The 18948-nt window shown below is 43.8% G+C and overlaps 1 protein-coding gene across 1 annotated transcript; it reads left to right on the top strand.

Moving 5' to 3' along the window:
• Positions 1 to 7015: 7015 nt before the first annotated feature.
• On the top strand, positions 7016 to 11702 carry bambia (BMP and activin membrane-bound inhibitor (Xenopus laevis) homolog a). The gene is made up of 3 exons (XM_041961369.1): positions 7016 to 7568; positions 9439 to 9726; positions 10610 to 11702. The coding sequence occupies exons 1-3, from the start codon at positions 7493 to 7495 to the stop codon at positions 11026 to 11028; spliced, it is 783 nt and encodes a 260-aa protein (XP_041817303.1). The 5' UTR covers positions 7016 to 7492; the 3' UTR covers positions 11029 to 11702.
• Positions 11703 to 18948: the final 7246 nt, after the last annotated feature.

Raw genomic sequence — 18948 nt, 5'->3', positions numbered from 1 at the left:
AGGAGGAAGGAGGGTGGGGAGCGGGAGGGGGCCTTTACAAGACTCGGTTTTGCAAAAACCCATGGCGGAAAAAAATGTAGATTTCTTGTAGATGTTATTATCTATGTTGTAAATATGTTTTGTAGATTGAAGCCATGGAAAGCCATGCCTATCAAAGCTTTTGACATCCAAACTAATCAACGCCTAGGCGGCTACATTCATTAGCTAGCCTTTCCTTCATGTTAACTCATCTGCAGACTTCAAGCTTCATTTTGTCAATTCATAGATCATTGAACCACTGAGCGTGTGTGACCTGCATGTAAATGGAGGAGGATGTTTGAAGTCATTTATTTACACAGAAGCCTATTATAAAGCATAACACACTGGTGTCATTGTCCCCCTATTCTCAAATATCGGTAATCTGAGTACTCTGTCTAGATCTTCTTCCTGTGCCCTCTATGGGTAAACTGTAACCTCTACTCAGGCGTGGTAAACATCCCCTCTCTGCAGGTCTGTCATGACTGCTCACAACAGTTCAGTGATCTATTTGCAGCTTCTGGTGGCCCTGCATGTCCCAGTCTGAAAAAACAGTGCCTGGTGGTGTGGTGGAGTGAATGATTAGAAAAAATTAAGAGATGTGATGGCGTGCTGCTTTGGACCATTCCCACCCCCCCCCCCCTCCCCTGACCTCAGCCCTGCCCTGCCACACCCTCTCCTGAGACATCAACACTTCACACCCTCCTCGTAGTTTCTTTTTTTCTTTGTGTTCCAATAGTTCCAATAGTTTTGTTCCTCTTTTTCCCTCCTGGTTCATTCCTATGTACAGTCGCTTACATCCAGTGGAGTTTTAAGAAGAGGACACAGAATAAAAAGGTTTTATTTATAAGAGTTGTAGTGATGAGCCGTAAATCACAATGATATTCACGCATTTTTCATTTGCACCCAGCTTAGGAGTGGTGTAGTACAGCTACAGCAGGTTAGAGGCGGATGTATGTGGATCACCTCCTGTGTCAGAGCAGGGCAACAAGAGGTCACAAGGTCAAATGTGAAATGTATGTATTGTAATAAACTTGTTCAACTAAAGCGAGCACTGGTTATTTTATTGGAGTGTTAGGTTTGGTTCATACGCTAGTGCCTTGTTGAAAGTCTTAAGTCTCACAGCCTCCTTTACCTGCAGAGCCCACATTTTCTTTGATCCTGTTCGACCAACAAGGAAAGATCTTCAACACATAAGTCACTGGGTTGTTTTTCTAGCACGTCCCATCCCGCTCTTGTTAGTTTGTCCGCCGCTGTTGAAGAGCAGGATCGTAGGCTGCTAAGGCCTGTTTTTTTCCCACCACACTATCTATTGAGTCTATAACTGAACTGCATCACACATTCAGTAAAGGTGACCACATTATTGCTTTGTATATTGTTTCCTGAAGTATATTGATGAACGAAATAAAATATGCCTCTCCAGGGCCATGTTGTTCTTGGGATTTTAGTTTCAATTTCTTGTCTCATTTGACTTCATACAGATGCGTGTCAGATGGTTTTAAGCAGGGATGGCTGCATGTTATTATTGGTTGAAAAGTCTGACTTCCACAACGAAGATACTAAATATATGATCAGTGTCTGAGCAACGGCAGTCATTACTGTTAAAACAAGTCCATCTTTTGCATGGAGTTGACAGAACTTAAGTACTTCTCAATACATGAATGATCAATGATTATGATCATTGACGTGCAGCAACAAGATGTTCATACGTGGGAAAAAGATTGATCTCCACTTCTATCTACAGTTAAGCCTCTGGACTCTGCTGCCCCCTGCTGGTGGTTTTATGTATTACCAGCTCGAAGGAGTCTGACCTTACAGGTTTAGAGCTATCAGATCAAAGACGTGTGGCTTGTCCCCTGTTATGTCCTTCTCTAGTCTCAACTTGCAAAGCCACTTTTTTCCGTTCATATCAGGATATATATTTATATATGTTTTATAAATGACACTGCACGCAGGATTATACTTTATATGTGAGAGGCTTCCTGTTCACATCTTTAGGTGTAACTTATAAGATACAACTTTATCAATCATGCTGGGGAAAATATGTTGTTACAGACAGCAATGATAGCAAGAATAAAGAAGGAGGAAAAATAACAAATGGATAATAAAAAGGAATACAAAAATAAAAAATCAACTATGTGTCTGTGTATTATATGCAAAAAGTGTATAAAAATAAAGTTGCCTTTAGAAGGATGGCTCAGTTTCTCAATTCTGAGTTACACATGGTAGGATATGGATGATAAAATACTGCATATATAAGCACAGTAACAAAAATATTGTCATATTGCACAGGATATTTGCACAGATGTAGTGGATATTAGCAAAATGTTATAACGCTCAAAAAGCAGCTATAGCAGCTATAGAGAATGTGTCAACAAGAGAGGGACACCTCTGCTAACTGAGCCAGTGCAGCTGTGAAATACTTCAAAAGCTGTCTCAGGTCAAAGTCGCTTGTCATACCACCTCATACCTGCAGAGGGCAGTAACGAGAAATCATTCATGTCTGTAGACCATGAAACATTTTCTGAAAGACACTTTCAACTTAAAACTAAAATCTGTGCGATTTTACATGCAAATAGACCATTATAGTTTTATTTCTTACTTCTTTCTGCTGTATTTGTGTGTATAAAAGATGATTATTTCAACCTTGAACAGTTCTTCAGTAATATTCTAAGTGACTTAACAAAGTTTTGTGTCATCTTTCATGTTAAAAAAGGACACCACGACCCAATAAGGACAGTTTAAGAAGAGCTTAACAAAGACAAAAATGAATTCACAGAAAGGTGGCAAAGAGGTTGATGAACTTTTTAGAGAATTTGCTCTTAATAACTCTGTGTTACCTGCCATAACATTGTTTAATGTCCACTGTTTTGTTTTAGAGTTAGATCAAGTTGTTCAGTGGAGCATTAGATCATTTTTGTGCCACTGATGTGTGTTTAGTTTACTAGCTTGCTATACTACTACTACTATTATACTAGTTTAGTATTTATTTTTTGCCCATCTTGACAGCTGTGCTTCACTCCAGGTGGGTACTATATCACATGATTTAACTACGCACTATTTGTGTTGTTTGCTTGGTAAATATTTTGCACTGTAGATAGATACAGCATAATAATTTGCACTTCTTTTCTGTCCCCCCTCTCTCTCTCTGTTTGTCCTCTTCACATAATTAAGCACATTTTACTTAATTTACTAGGTGACCACTCCAATAAAAATGTTCATGACAAAGAGTCAAACTACAATCTCTAAGGCCAAGAATGAACTTGCACACTCAACCATTTTTATACTGACATATTTACGGGGTTGAAAAGTCCTAGAAACGGCATAAAAATCTCAACGGGAGTTGCAGACTGGACTTGTTGAATAAGGATACACTGTTTTCAGTTCATACTCTACCATATCTTCATACACTGATGGTGCACGGTCGCATCGCAGAGGCGGAGCCTGCTGAGCGAGGGCGCACCATTCCTGAGGATCAAACACAGATTATCTCCAGAGTCATCTCTGTGTGTGGATAAGAGGGCAGAGAGCTACTGAATTAATTCTCCACATAAAACAAGTAAAAACAAAGGTGGACGCCGTCAGTTTCCTGTCTCTGAGCACTCCAGATAAAGTCTGCCTGACTGCCTCTGAATGCGGAGCCTGTAACCCAATCTGTGACATCAAAGCTGCTGCGAACAGTTTCCCTGCACATCTACAGTATGTATCCACATCACGCTCTGATGCAGAGACTATTTGCTCCATTATCTTCAGGAGAATAAAATAGATCAGGGAGGATGGAGACAGTCTGCCTGTCTCTGATTCTTTAGAGACCTTGATATGGCTCACATCAAAGAGAGGAGAGGAAGTCGGGAGGTGTCGGAGGAAGTCTGCCTGTGCTGGTGTGTGTCCTCATGTATCGTGGAGCGCACCGCTTTGAGGTCTAGAGCTTCAAAGTGGGAGCATTTCTGTCATTTCGGCCAGTCTGGACTCCTTCGAAGGGTTTCTGTTGAGCTGCTTCTTGTGTTTAAGGCTCACTTTTAAAAATCCAGGTGGACTTGACCTCCACTCCTCCCTCCCACCATCTCAGCAGCAACCCCCGCTATCATTGCCCCAGCAGCAGGGGGGCTATTGTCAAGCAGGACCCCTCCTATCTGTACCAGGTCACACCTACGAGTGTCTCTTAATGCGTGAAAGCAGACGCAACCTGTGGGGTGTAATCGTCCCCTAAAAGGCCACTTACATGAACCCCCCCGGTCGTTGACGCTCATCCTCTCAGCATGACAAGACACACAGTTTTGTCTTTCTCACCGGTGGGCTTCTCAGCGTCATGCTTCCCTGTCTGGTAGTTGGGAGCAGGTACACCTCACCAGCCTGTGTTCAGGCTGTTGTAGAGATGGTCATATTTCTTCTTCTGTGGTCACGGAAAACAGGTTTAAAGGGGCACTCCACTACTTGGCCTGGGGAAATTGTGTTATAATGTCTTCTGTGGCTTTGAAGGGAGCAAACAAAACAAAACAAACCCTGATGGTGTCATGCAGGTTGTTTTGGCCCAGGCTTTAAGAGAAAACGGAAGGTGTGGAGCTGTGGAGCTTGTGTTGGAGGAGTGAGTATTTATCAGGCAAAAGAGGTGTAACAAAAGATGCATTATGGGAAATGAAGGAGCGTTCTGGAAGAAGGAGCCTAAATTTAAGTACTAAAAGTTGGGATATCTTGGCCTCTGCTGAGCTGACCCTCAGCTTTTCACGAGGAAAATCCTGGAGTGTCTCTTTGCTGTTCATTACTGGCTGTTCCTGAATGCAAAGAAAGAAGCATGCATAGGCTGACATGCTTTTTTGGAGAGTCCAGTCCGAGGTGCAGCTTTGTAAAATAAAAAGCCTGTATCACACTTGGCCGCCAGGGGGTGATGTTTAACTATTCACCACATGTAAAGGCAGGCGTGCAGAGACGGAGGCGCTGCACGCAGACCAGTAAGAGGGGCCAACAAAATCAAAACAACTCGTGTCAAATGAATATGAACATCTTAATGCAGTGATGACAGTGATAGAGACCCGCACAATACACCACAACACAACTTGGAGCCAGGCCAACCTGCGCTTTAAGGCCGACAATTACACCCAGTATCAGAGAAACTGATGAAGATCTCATGATAATGAGCAGTGACCCAGCAGAAAACTGGTATTCCTCTCGACCTCCAGCCCTTCCACGCAGATCTCAGCACAGATAAACGATGTAAGGCCGGTCGTGGACTGGCGCCTCTGTGGAATTGCAGATAATTACGATAATTGTAGTGCGTAGTTTTCTGTGTTCCCTGAAGCCGTGTCCTCATCCTGCTGTCTGTTCGGCGCAGTTAACGCCTGTGGATGTTTTATTTCTCCATAGACTCTGATCCGCTCCCACCAGAGTCTAATATCAGCATCATACAGCAGGCCGAGCGGGGTGGGATCATCATTACTCTCCCAAAAAGCATCTAAAAACTAAATGTGCGACCAGTAACTTAAAACTGTATGTCCTTGCAAAATATTATTATTATTTTTTTACCTGTGAAAAAGTCGCTGATACGGATGGAGCGCGCGCACGTGTGTTTTGCATCGCCGCTTGCTAAAAGGCAATTGCGTGTGCTCGCGCGTGTTGCGTGCGCATGTGTGCGCGTGTGTGTACGTGTCGTCTCGGTGGCGCCATGTGCCTTTTTGGATTGCTAATTTCTCTAAACGGCTGTCCGCCCCCCCCGGCAGCAGCAGCAGCAGCAGCAGCAGTCTGGTAGCCTGAAGGGAAGCGGCTCAGCGCGGCGTCAACCTGGCTGCCAGCAGGATGACACTGCAGGTAGCCCTCACTGCCCGGCCTGTCCACACTTACACAGCACTTACTCCAACTATGAAATGTAATTAATGGACCATAGAGCTGTACTTCACAATGCCAGTAAATCCTTGCATGGATTATCTTTCTCCTCTCCAGATGCAGAATTATCTGTGTTTTGGGAAGCTTTTTTAGTTCTCTTTACTCTTGTGTGTGTTGATCAGGAGCTTCTTTCATATTTGGTCCATAAATAGGTTTATACATAGGAAACAGTGATGTACATACTCACATAACTCATGTTATATATTAAATATTTACATTTTAAGATAATGAACTAGTAGTAATCTGAACGTCTGAACTCTGCACCACTGTAGACTGACGGCAGTATCTGTGGCAGCGCAGTGTGTGGGGCAGTTTGTTAACCTGGTGGAGTGACTGCTGCCCGGACCAATCGCATCCAATAATGATAGAAGGAATATGGTATTATGGAAATGTCGGGAGATGAATGAAGGGACTGGCCCGCACTGAGCCATCAAGCGAGAGAGTGACAGGCAGACTGAAACCGGGAAATGGATGATTTGGCCTAAACAATAAAAGTTGGTCACTGCAGGGAAACGTGAGCAATAAATTACTGAAATGTACAGAACAATGAAATAATGTTGAAGGAGAGGAATCACTGCATAATTTCTAAGTGAAGATACAGCTGGGACCTAAAGAGTATATTTATATTTCTTGATGAAAGAGTACCTTAAGTGTTGGTATAATTCAACGATGTGCGTGGTTATGGAGGTATAAAATGAACCATCAATCAAATAGTATTATCCTGTGGTTTAGCAGCCATTGCTCCACTTGCACCTGAACACTAATAACTGGAATAACCCAAAAACAAAGCCCACTTTAAAGCCCACTTCACTTGGCTGCGTTACTTATAGTATTTATTTATTTGTGTATCTTTTTTATTTGTTATGTTTTAATTTGTTATTTTATAACGTTTTTGAATTTTGTTCTAATGCAATTCTTGGCCTAATGTAAAGCACTTAAATTGTGTTTGGCGACACAAAGACACTGGCCTCACCTTATTTTGAAAAGCAGCACCGGGTACAATGTCGTTCCATATTTTGCCTAACTTCCCCCTCAGTGGTCGGACCAATCAGCTCGCAGGGGGCGGAGCTCTGACAGACCACAGCTATTTCTTCTGTTAAATCTTGTCAGTGCGGAGTCTGCGTGTAGTCTTTGGTCCAGCGGAGACGTCCGACTTCTTCCAAACATTTCTCCGTCCAGGAATACAAAAGTGATGCTTCACCGTGACCGGCTGCACATAGACGCAGAGGAGGACCAGCCGTGACAGCTTTATAACCCATTTCACCGTCTTCCAAGGAGTATATTCCTCTTTTTTTGTCTTTACGAATTGAAGAAGAAGAAGAAGACGCCGTTTGCGTCCTCCGGTAATGTCGGACCGCTTTTAAAAACAAGTCCACGAACTTTTCTGTCTCCATGCGGGATAGGAAGCATCTCGGAGTGATTTTTAGCCACTTTTGTCCCAGTGAGGATTGTGAGCTGTCGTGTTTGGGCGCAGGAATGCCTCGTTTTTCGCCATAGCTCCATGTAAAGCTTTTTGTCGTCCAGCTCTTCGCCCGGCGGACTCTGCTGCTGCTGCCACTGGATATACGAGGACTTTCTTTTGCGCAGTAATTTGGTGTAAATGGATCGCCAGTCCAGTTTCATTTCCATCTGGCTTCAACTAGAGCTCTGTGCCATGGCTGTTCTTCTCACTAAAGGTATAGACTTTGGTCTGCGGGCAGGGGCATGTTTGTCAGCCTCTCCAGATCAGACTAAACAGATAAAACAGGACTGAAGGCAGTTTTTCCAAAATATCACTTAGTCCTATTTCTGACAACAAGGGAATAAACTCCTGAGGAGGGCTGAGAGACCTGTCTGTGACTTGATTTACTCATTTAAGTGATTTAGTGCTTGTTTTAATCCCATTTACTTCCATCATAACTTCTTATTCTTAGATCAAATCCCTAAATAGCTGCAGTGGAAACAATTGAAACCGTCCCAGCCACAATTATTGACTTCTTTTGAAGAAAAGCCTCTCCTTGTAGCAGTCCTGTAGTTTTTTCCACATAAAACTCCATGCCCTAACTCTCTGAAACACTGTTATTAATTCTCCCATATGTATAATGCGCAGCTACTGTCTCATGTTGGTTTGTGTTTCAGTGGGAAAACTCATGATTAACTTAGTTTTGAAGCTGCCATTCATAGGAGACCGAGCAGGGCTAAAAAGCCTCTCTCTCCCCCCCTCTCAGCCCACAAAGGGGCCTCTCCTTTCTAATGAAATATTCTCCAAATGACCTGCCTGGGCCCTCCTGCTCCAATCATTCACAGGGAAAACACTGATCTGATGAATGTGCTCCTGCACTGCGAGTTGGTGCATTCAGAGAGGCACAAGCACTCAGAGCGCAGTTTGTTTCTAAAAGTTTCAGCAATTAGCCGCTGTATTTTTAGCTGTTTTTGAGTGCAGCTCATGGAAACACAAGGCAAGACTCGTGGTTCACTTTTTATTACCTTGATTTAAGACGCTTTTTTAATAATTTGCTAATTTTTTTTTAAACTTGAGTTCATGCAAATAGTCACTAGCCTGATGTAGAGTATAGAAATCCTACATTATACGTATGTTAAAGGGATACAGGACAATCAGATTTGTTGTCTTTTGAAAGTAGCATAATGGCACCAGAGGACCAGGTCATAAGTGGAAGTTTTCAGACTGAATTTGAAGCTTAGTGTTTTTGTTTTGTCAGGGCAGGTCCCTGGCCTCGGTCTGTGTTTTGAAATCTTTTTTGAACAAGAAGCCACGGATGAGGTAACGAGTTGGCCCGTGTAGAAGCAGGCAGCCGTAATGATAAGGTTGCTGGGAGCTCTTTAGATGGGACCTCAGTGCACCCTGCCCCCCCAGGCACTCCTGACCACAAGTAAAGCTTTGCGTGCAAACGGGGGAAAAGAGACTCCTGAGCCGCGCTTTGGCCCCCCCTCTTTACGAGTTTCCTATTGGCTTGAAAGAAATTGACTTTGGCAAACAAACCACTAATTATAAGCCGCACAGTTCCTGTTTTATAATACAGACAAAAAGGGCCATTTTGCCTGAGAAGCTCTTTAATGAAGGCACATTTGCTGAATTGATGCAAAAGTGGAATATTCCCATGAGGTCTTTAAAGCTACCTGGCTGTTTATTGCAGGGCATTGCGGACACTTTGAGAGCAAACACTTTCAAAATAAAAGTACAGTGGACCACGGACTGCATTTGATAGGCTTAATCCTCAGAAACATGAGCATTAGAAGTAGTTTTATGGGTGGATATGCTTTCATAGAAACTGATATAACTGTGCCGAAAGTAGAGGGAAAACAAACCTTGAATAAAAACTGTTGCTACTAGCGAGGTGAATTGTGTTAACACCCTGATACTGATGACCTCTACAAGGAGCCCCGAGGGTTCCGACAGTCTGGGGCTTCAGTTCAGGCCACATTAGACTATCAGCCAAAATGATGGACTTGTCGGGATTACAGTATTGCTTTAAAGCTGTAAATACATCGAATCTTTACCAAAGTTGCCCTAACCTTGCCTCTTTTTTTGCCTCCATGCATTTCCAGGAGAAATAAGGTGTTACTGTGACGCGCCGCACTGCGTAGCCACAGGATACATGTGCAAATCAGAACTCAACGCCTGTTTCACCAAGGTCCTGGACCCGCTCAATGCAAACTCTCCCCTCACCCACGGGTGTTTAGACCCCATCGCCAACGCGGCGGACATGTGCAGCAGCAGCACGAGGAGCGCGGACGCCCTCAGCGGGTCCTCGGCCACGTCGCTGGAGTGCTGCCACGACGACATGTGCAACTACAGAGGCCTGCACGACCTGGCGCACACCAGGGACTCGACAGGTAAAGAAGGAACCTCACAGAGCCCCGACCTGTTGGGATGTTTGTTTTTCACTGAAAATGAACTATGAAATTCTCTTTAACTGGTTTTAAAATGATTGGACTCTCTGCGGGGTATTTACAATTACTCCTCAGCAAATATTCAATATTTTCTTCGTTCCTGCTCCAGAGGTAGTACGTTGAGCTGTAGGGTTCTTCAAACACTTCGCTGTTTATGGACATGCAGGCCACCCTTACCCCTCCTACCCGTTTTTCTACTTCTCAGCTTTACAGAACTTCAATTTGACTTTTAATGGGCCCCAGCTCCTTGCCTGAGAAGGCAGAGTGCAGCCAGTTTACCTTAAGGACTTGGAAAGAGATCAGATATATTCTTTTTTTTTTTATGTGTGCACCATGTAATTTTCCCACTGAGTAGGAATGTGCCTTGTAGAATGAATGTTCCCTGACAAGTCTGCATGTTGGGCAGGAACAGCAGCTCGCAGACTTATGGAAAGGTGCATAGAGACATGGAGAGGATGGGGAGCTGTCCTGAGGGGATTCTCTGTTGTGACCATGACCAAAGCAGGCTATAGTTTATTAGCTCAAATTAATTTCTGGCTCTCTGTCGGGACAAGGTGACTCATTTGTTTTTGGCCCTGTGCTTCCTCGCTCTCGTCTGTCCGTCTTATTTTCTGACTCTGTGGTTACTGGCATGACTGTGGAGCAGATGCAGCTCTGTGAAAGCTTCTCATTAAGCTACAAACAGCCATACGTATATTCAAATACAGTTTTTATATCGTTCGCTTTGAAATAAGGCTCCATGGAACATAAATCTACATATAGTGACATGGAGCCATGGAAACATGTGAGAGTGCCGTTTAACAGATGATCATCTCTCTGTGTGCAGATCACAGCCGGTACCAGCCAGACAGCAACAACAGAAACCTGGTGACCCGGGTTCAGGAGCTGGCCTCGGCCAAGGAGGTGTGGTTCCGGGCGGCGGTGATTGCCGTCCCCATCGCCGGCGGCCTCATCCTGGTGCTGCTCATCATGCTGGCGTTGCGGATGCTGCGCAGCGAGAACAAGCGGCTGCAGGACCAGCGGCAGCAGATGCTGTCGCGGCTCCACTACAGCTTCCACGGCCACCACACCAAGAAGGGCCACGTGGCCAAGCTGGACCTGGAGTGCATGGTGCCCGTCACAGGCCACGAGAACTGCTGTCTGACCTGCGACAAGATGAGGCAGGCTGACCTGGGCAACGACAAGATCCTGTCTCTGGTGCACTGGGGGATGTACAGCGGCCACGGCAAGCTGGAGTTTGTATGATTCCTGCTGGGAACAATGTGACCGTCACCTGCCCGCAAACAGCCAGGACTGCCTCTCAATCGTTGGCCTTTGCTTTTTTACTTTAGAAGACATTCCCATGTTTTTTTGTCCATTGGACTTTTGGGTTGGTGTTTTCAGTTTTTTTTTTTTAAACCAGTGGCGAAAAAGTACGAGACTGATCTCATGCCGTGTGGTTTTTGCTAGAGGAGCACTTTACTTGAAAATGAAAGGCAAAGCAACGAGGAGCTGTATTTAAACTTGAGAGGGCAGGACTGAGGTGGAGCGAGAGCTCTGTCACTGCTCCCGAGGATCCTGGACTTCTACACTGAGCGCTGAAGGATTCCAAATCTGTCTAATTTGCACATTTGTAAAAAACAAGTTGTCGTTGCTTAAAACAAGAATTTTACACTGACACCAGGGTACAAAACAGGACTTGTTTGAGGAGTAAAAAAATTCAGTGTTTGACTGTAGGTGTGCACACTCCTCTGTGTACGTTTCATGGTTCAAGCTTATTGTAAAGATTTAAAAAATATATATATTTTTGTCTGATAAAACTGACTGGTGTGTGTCTTGTTCTGGGTGAATGTCCAACATCTCTCTCTGTGATCAGACTATAAGCTTGATTGTGAGTGTGAAAGAAAAACTTCCATTAAAATGACTTTTTATTTATTTGACGATTCATTCTTGTGTTTTTACTGTATATATTTTGCCTTAAAACAGCGAACAGTGCCGAAGAACACGTTCAATCCATGTGCACTTTACACTTTCTTACTTAAATCAGAGCTTTTTGGCATCCAAAGTGTTAGATCTTGTTAAAATGAGGCACACAGAGGTGTGTGTGACAGGAGCATCCTGCTTTGGCAGTGTGATGTTTCAAAGCCAGTTCTCAGTGTGGCCTTGGCGTGCTCGGTACAGTGAGGCCTTGTTTTACAGTAGAGCTGCTACATCTGTCAGTCGTTCTTGAACCCTCTCCAGAGGTCAGGTTTTCAGCCTCAAATAACTCCCCCCCTCCTTACTGGCTGGATTTATCCTGCAATAGTAGTGCTATTTATTTTAGACTCTAATGCCAGTAAGCAGTCCTCTTCTGCTCTCTTTGGGTGTCAGTGAAAACACTGTCCCTCTTGTGTTCAGCAGGGTGTCAGTGAGGAGGGATTTTAATCTGATTTTGCTGTTAGGTCAGTGGTTCAGGGATAATTTCCTCTGTGTCTTTTCCTCTAATTATATGTAGCTACACGTCCAATTTATGACAATTTAAAAGATATTGCTGGTGGCTCAGTGTGTCTGTGTGTATATATATATATATATATATATATATATATATACACCAACAATGAAGGGGTCCCACTAACAAGTCTTGACTGTGTTGCCAGAGCCTGATATATCCTCTCTCTGTGTGCCATAGAGCTCCATTGTTGTTAAAGACACACATACCCACACTGCTGCACTCGATAACATGTTACCATGAACACACCCACTAGTTTATATTCACCCACATACATTGTCCTGCTGTCAGACATACTAGAGCGCTACATTTGTATTAATCCTCATCTAAAAATAGTCCCAGAGAAACAATGCACTACTTATTCCTGCTTGAGTAACGTTTGCTAAGAACTCCTTTTTAGGAAGGCAGATTTAAAAATGAATTTATATATTTATGATCCATTTTTAAAGATGATCATGTGATGTGAGTTTGCCTGAGTGCAATGGTGTGGAGGTGAAAAAGGGGAGGTCATTCATTGTTGTTTATGGGCCGGTTTACCCATAATACAAACTAGTTGTAATGTTCCAATTAATTAAGAAAATATGTTTTTTTTGCAGAATAACATCATTTTTTATGCTATAAAGTTACTGGCACATTGTATTTCAACCATTATGGGAGACTGTTACTTGTTGACTGAATTTCTGAAAAATGTGTACGCAAACAGCAACAAGTATGACAGTAAAAGCTTGATTGTGACAGTGTGTTTGCAGACTGAGGTTAGGTTTCTGTCACGCTGGTTTGTCAGGAGTTTCCAAACTCCGGCTGAATATTTACAGCTCGACGAGTCCAAATGGCGCAGTAATCGTTTATTATCTACCATGTGAGTCACATAAAGCAAGATGGGGACGCTTGGGTTGAAAAGTTCACACCCTACAGACTCCCCAGTCACCATGGTAACCACGACCAAGTAAGACATCCTGTAAGTAGTTTAAAGTTGAGGTTGCCATTGCTGAAGAGTGTGCGTCTCTGTGCTGAGCGTTGACCCTTGTTTCTTTCCATTAGGACAGGAAAACACTATTAGCAGCTAACCACTTAGCGGCAGCTTGCATTAGCGAGACTCAGCCCACGCTCAGGCCCTCCCCGAGGACTATTACCCTTGTAATAATAACAATGTCCTCTGCCTGGCCTGCCTAATGTGACTGCTGTTTTCTTTAGCCTGATTCCACTTTGCTGGCTCACCCATGGGTGTCAGGTGGCCAAGGCAAGGTGAGGAAATCACCACAGATGAGCCTAAAAAGCGAGTTTGCTTTTTTGCTTTATATGAGGAGAAATGGGTGAGCAACATCATGCACACACCACACTGAAGTCTGCAGCCGTAGCCAGGCCACCTCCCGTCTCACCGACATCCAGCGGTCACACGCAGCTCGGCCTCGACAATAGCCAGAGACGCTGGCGGCGGCGGCGCGGTCATGAACATCTGCCATTTTGTGCAGCACGAGGCGGAAGGGCCGATTGTATTCACATGCAAATTTAATGAGGCGCCTGACCGGCCACCATCAAAAGACCCCCAATTTGTTTTGAAGGGATTCAAGTTGACCCCCACCACATTTTGCCGGTGGATTTTTATTTATGTCTTTTTTTTAATCCACCTTTGCAACTGCACCGTCACCTCAACTGCCTCCACCGAATGTTCTCCTTCCCCAGGTGGGTGACATTCCTGACGTGGGGTTAACAACACGCAGTGATTTAAATGGGCGAGGGGCTGCCTCTGTGTTTCTCCCCTGCTACCCTCGCAGTGATGCGGTAACAGCCCAGAAAGGCCCCGTACCCACTGTGGCGACAGCAGCATGTGGAACAATATATGAAGTGTAAACACACATGGAACCTGTTAACACCTGAGCACAGTAATGGATGCACACCTCCCACTGTAGTAACAGGCCTTTCTAAATCCTTGTATGTTTTTCTTGCCTGGTGGAACACACACACATGCTTTTTAATTTCATGCAGTGCTGATATAGTCAGCTGATTGATGGATTAGTCGGCCATAAAACTAATAGACATTCGTTTCGATAATTGATTCATCATTTAAGTCATTTTTAAAGCAAATATCAGCTGGTTCCATCCTCTCAAATGTGAGGACTGGCCACTTTCCTCTGTTTCATATCACTGTAAAGGCCTCAGTATGCTTCAAAGTAGTTTGTACATGCTGAGGCCTGAGAGAGAAGTTCACACCCTGCCCGCTCTGTCATCTCTGAACGCTGAACAATTTTTAATTGTTGCTTTCCGCAATATCTGCGCATGCCACCTAGTGCACGGTTAAGGTTAGGGAGACACAAAAAAGCTTGCCGGTCTGTGATGGGATGTATTCACACTGAGGCCTTGACAAAAAACGCTATAGCAGCAACAGTGTGAAGCAGTCACGGTCTAAATCATATCACCAATACTTGAATGTGTGTTTACCAGTTCCCAACCACAAACAAATAGAGACATTCCAGAAAATAAACACAACTTGTCATTCCAGAAGACAATAAATGAGGATTTTTAATTGACAAATCGGCATGAATGCTAAGACAAATCATCCTCTGTGGTGACAGACATCCGCTGGAATAAGATGTGATCTAAATATTTAGCCAATTCATTTCCTTCCACAGGATAAAGCCACGGCTTCATTGCATGTCCTCATATACCCACCCCCCCATCTAAACATTCACCCCAGTGTGTTGTTAACATTTAGATATAAATCTGCCCCAAAAGAAAAATAATAATGTTGGGCATGTTTACAGGACGGGCTGGGCTTCTTGAAGCTAAAAGTCACCGTCTGTAAATAGCAAAAACGTTTTGTTATGTTCCCAAAAGAGGAGTTTCCAGCAAAGTCCAGCAAGAACGTGCAAACAAAATGGCTCACATGCACACACTCGCATGCGTGTCTGCGGGCCTGTAGGCATCACACACACAGTTTTAGGCCTCTGTGATGAGCTGTCAGCTGCAGGTCCACTCTCTCAGGAGCTCTGTGGACGACGTGGTGTCGCATGTCATCCTCCTCGTGCAGCCAAGGGCACTCAGCGGCCCCTGTCTGTCAGCTGAGGGCCGAGGGGGCCCCTGAAGACAGATGGCAGCCCCCCGTCGCCGCAGACAGTCCCTCCAACCACTCATCCAGGTGACATGAATGCCGTACATGAGCGGTAGAGTTGCCTGTGTGGATGTGTCTGTGTGCTTTGACTGAACAGCAGTCAGCATGGCCAGTGTTGTCAGCTGACAATTGTTCCTGGCAAATTCTACATGCTGTAGCTAGTCGCTTGCTAATTAGGCTAACGTCAGCTGACTCCAAATAAGGATCCTAAAACACTAGCATGATAGCACGAGCTAAAGCTACATGTCTCAAGCAAATGGTAAACATGTAACAGCGAATGACTGGAAGACAAGGGAGTAAAAAGCATGTAGCATTGCTCTTGTAAGACAACACTATTATTTCACCATGTAACCTTGTTTAACTATTTGAGCATGCAAGAGGTTGCACTGTTCTAAGTTTCTAACTTAAGGGCTAATTAATGCTATCTCGAATAGCAGGTTGGGTTGTGCTGCTTTGAGCAGGCCTGTCTTAATGTAGCGCCACAGACTAATGCAGTATTAAATGATGCTGGTCTTGGAAGTATGCTGATTTACTACCACATGTCGTGCGCTAGAGAGCCAAACACGCTAGCCTTTGTCAAAAGGTAAAAATAAATAAATAAATGCATCTTTAGGTTTGATTATTATAACAGTGATGTCTGTAAACTAAGAGCTACCATGGTAGCATGAATAAATACTTAATAAACATGAATGTGCAGACGGAGGAAGGGCACCCAGAGGTGTGGTGACCTCCTAAAGGTTGCGTGCATGCTAAGGACTGCTGATAATGGCTGCCACAAAGCCATTCGACTTGGCAGCGGGCCAGCCTTCTCTACCTAACAGAGGTGTGCACCGTGAGCTGGCAGCGTTGCCTTGGGGACTTGATGCGAGCTGGCTACGGCTCTGATGTGTGCTCATTGTGAGTGTAGATCCCAGGGATTACCGGGCTGAAAGCAGAGACGCTTGTGTCTTTCTGACAGCGTCTCTGTGTGAGCAAGGCTAAAACCACTATCAGAGTGAGGAAGTGGTCTAAAATAACATGCGGTTGGTGAGATGGATTCTTTCAGACTTTGTACATTGAAGCTGGTGTTACATCTGAAAGTTTTAATCTAATCCCATACACATACAGGAAGTTCTATGTTCACGCTGGAAAAGTGAAACAATAAAGTATTTTGAGGGTGTTACATTTATTTTGTCAGTCTGTCACAAAGCAATGCACAAAGAAAATGGAAGAAATTAAAACAAATTTGTTGAAATGATTTAGGCCTGCAGGCTCAATGCAAATGTAGTTCAAACTCCAAACTCTGCACTGTTAAAATAAACCTGGTAGCTGAATCTGAAAACACATATCTCACAAAGCAAACGTATTTGTTTGGAGACATAGATACACACCTCATTCATTCATCCTCATCCTCAATCACAGCACAAGCAGCGCCGTTGGCTGCGCACTCACAAAAGCCAGTGCAGAATTTGACAAATGCAAATCAGATTCCACACATATTCGAGTTCACCTGTAGTTTTCAGTTACTAGTTGTAGGTTGCTTTATTTCTAGTGGCTTTTATGGTATTTTGGTATTTTGTCCGTTACCTTTTTGTAATTTATGTGACTTGGCTGCTGAATCACCGCAGTTTCCCACATTTACAAGGTGCTCTATCTACTGTATCCACACCAGCAGGGGAAAAATGCACCACATACCCTCAGAGCAAAAGCTGTATTTCCAGAACAATGTGAAAATGGCGTCATAGTGTGATGAGTATTTGATTTTCTCACGGCGCCTATTGTAAATATAATAATGCACTTAATTATAGTCAGCTGGTTGCCTTATGATTTAAGTTTCAGCTTTAAAGAGAAACAGCTCATCGATGCTCATCTGATCTTCATCCTTAAGGAGATAAATAATTTTTAGCTGTTGCCCACTTTGTAGACATGAAGAGAAGTTAATCTCCTGTAGCTCGCTCACATAAATTTGATTACAAGAATATTACAGACGATATACTGTGGGCTGACTGTGTATCTATACATACTTTACTACTCCCTCTTCATCCAGTGTTTATTCTGGCTTTGTGAAGCGGAGCCGTCCGACATGCTGAGGAAAAAAAGCTTGTTTTTTCACAGAGAAGACCCACCGAAGGAGTCTGTGAGCGATAAAAGCAAAGCGGAGCGCTAAAATCCTCTCTGACAAAATGAATTTATCTCCGAGTTTACGTTTGAGCGCTTGCTAACAGACACAGCTACCACACGTTGAGCGTAGCGCCTCAGGGCATGTAAAATATGACATTTAGGAGCTGCTGTATGTTGGGGAACACTGGGTAATTATTCTCCTGCTGGAGTGTTTTATGACATTTTCAACGGCAGAATTTGGGAAAATGTCTGTGCTAACCATGAGAAATCGGAGCGCACCAGTGAATAATATGGTGCTGAGTGAGACGTCACTGTAGCAGATTGTATGGGGAATAAACACAGAGGGTTTTATTATGAACAGGGAATGAGAATTGGTGAATTCTGCATGTGAAGTTTGGCTCCACTGACACCAACATCACCACCACCTCCACCCAGACCAGCCGTGTTCCTCTGGGGAATGACCGGATACTTATTAGCCAGTGATCAAGCACACGAGGCCCTTAACCTGCACCCTGTAGCACAGACACTTAGGGGTCAACGCCTCCCCCATCATGTCCTCATCTGCTTCCCCCCAAACATACTCACATAAAGGCATGCGCACAAACCCGATTAGACGAGAATGCCATCTCATCTGCTTTCAATCATGAGATATGTTTTTATCTTCACTGTAAAAGCGCAGACAAACTGAGCTTAAACTGACATGCAGAAATCACTGTCTCATGGTCCACATTACTTTCACTGCTGTTGATACAATCTGAAAATGCCAACTTGTGTTTTGTTGCCATAGGAAAATTAAATTACGCCAAAAAAAAGCTATTTTCTAGCTTGAACAGGGGCGAATGACTTCTGAGAGCTTAAAGGCTTTCGCTGTGATTCAATACAAAATGACAAACTCATCTTTTATTATCAAATTAATTGAATTGGTTTGTCAGTTTCAGCTCAGGTCAAATTAACAATGAACAGCGGGGCTCTATGTCACAGAGGAATAAGCTCTATACAACAAATTATTGTTGCATTAGTCTTTTTATGGGATTTGTTGGCCAAATACACAAATATTTTTAATACAAAGGCAAAATCTAAAGTCAGTTCTTTTACATTTTGCCTGTTTGCCTGTGTAAACACTGAATACAGTTGTATAACTTCAAGTTATAATTTGATTTACTTTTTATACTTTCACGCTACTCTCAAAAGAATTTGGATTTACTGTGAATGGCTGCTTCATCACAAATGGCCAATATTCAAAAAATATCTGTATCACTTTGAATTAAGTAAGTAAGCAGTCTTTCCATATTGTTTGACCACTACATAGACTATCAATCTGATGTTTTACTCAGCCCAGAGTGCTGTCCACCCAGAACGTTTACTTAGTCCATCAATCGCTGCCGGGCCTGCCCCAGGCCTCCCTGTGCTCTCACAAGTCTGTGTCCTGTTTGGAAACTGGAGCACGCAGAGATAAACAGCAGCGCCTCCGCTTATCTGGCCTTTCTGC

Source organism: Chelmon rostratus, chromosome 20 (genome assembly GCF_017976325.1).
Source record: "Chelmon rostratus isolate fCheRos1 chromosome 20, fCheRos1.pri, whole genome shotgun sequence".
NCBI classification, from domain to species: domain Eukaryota; kingdom Metazoa; phylum Chordata; class Actinopteri; order Chaetodontiformes; family Chaetodontidae; genus Chelmon; species Chelmon rostratus.
Note: the sequence above shows the minus strand (reverse complement) of the source record. Positions and strands in the feature narration are given on the sequence as shown.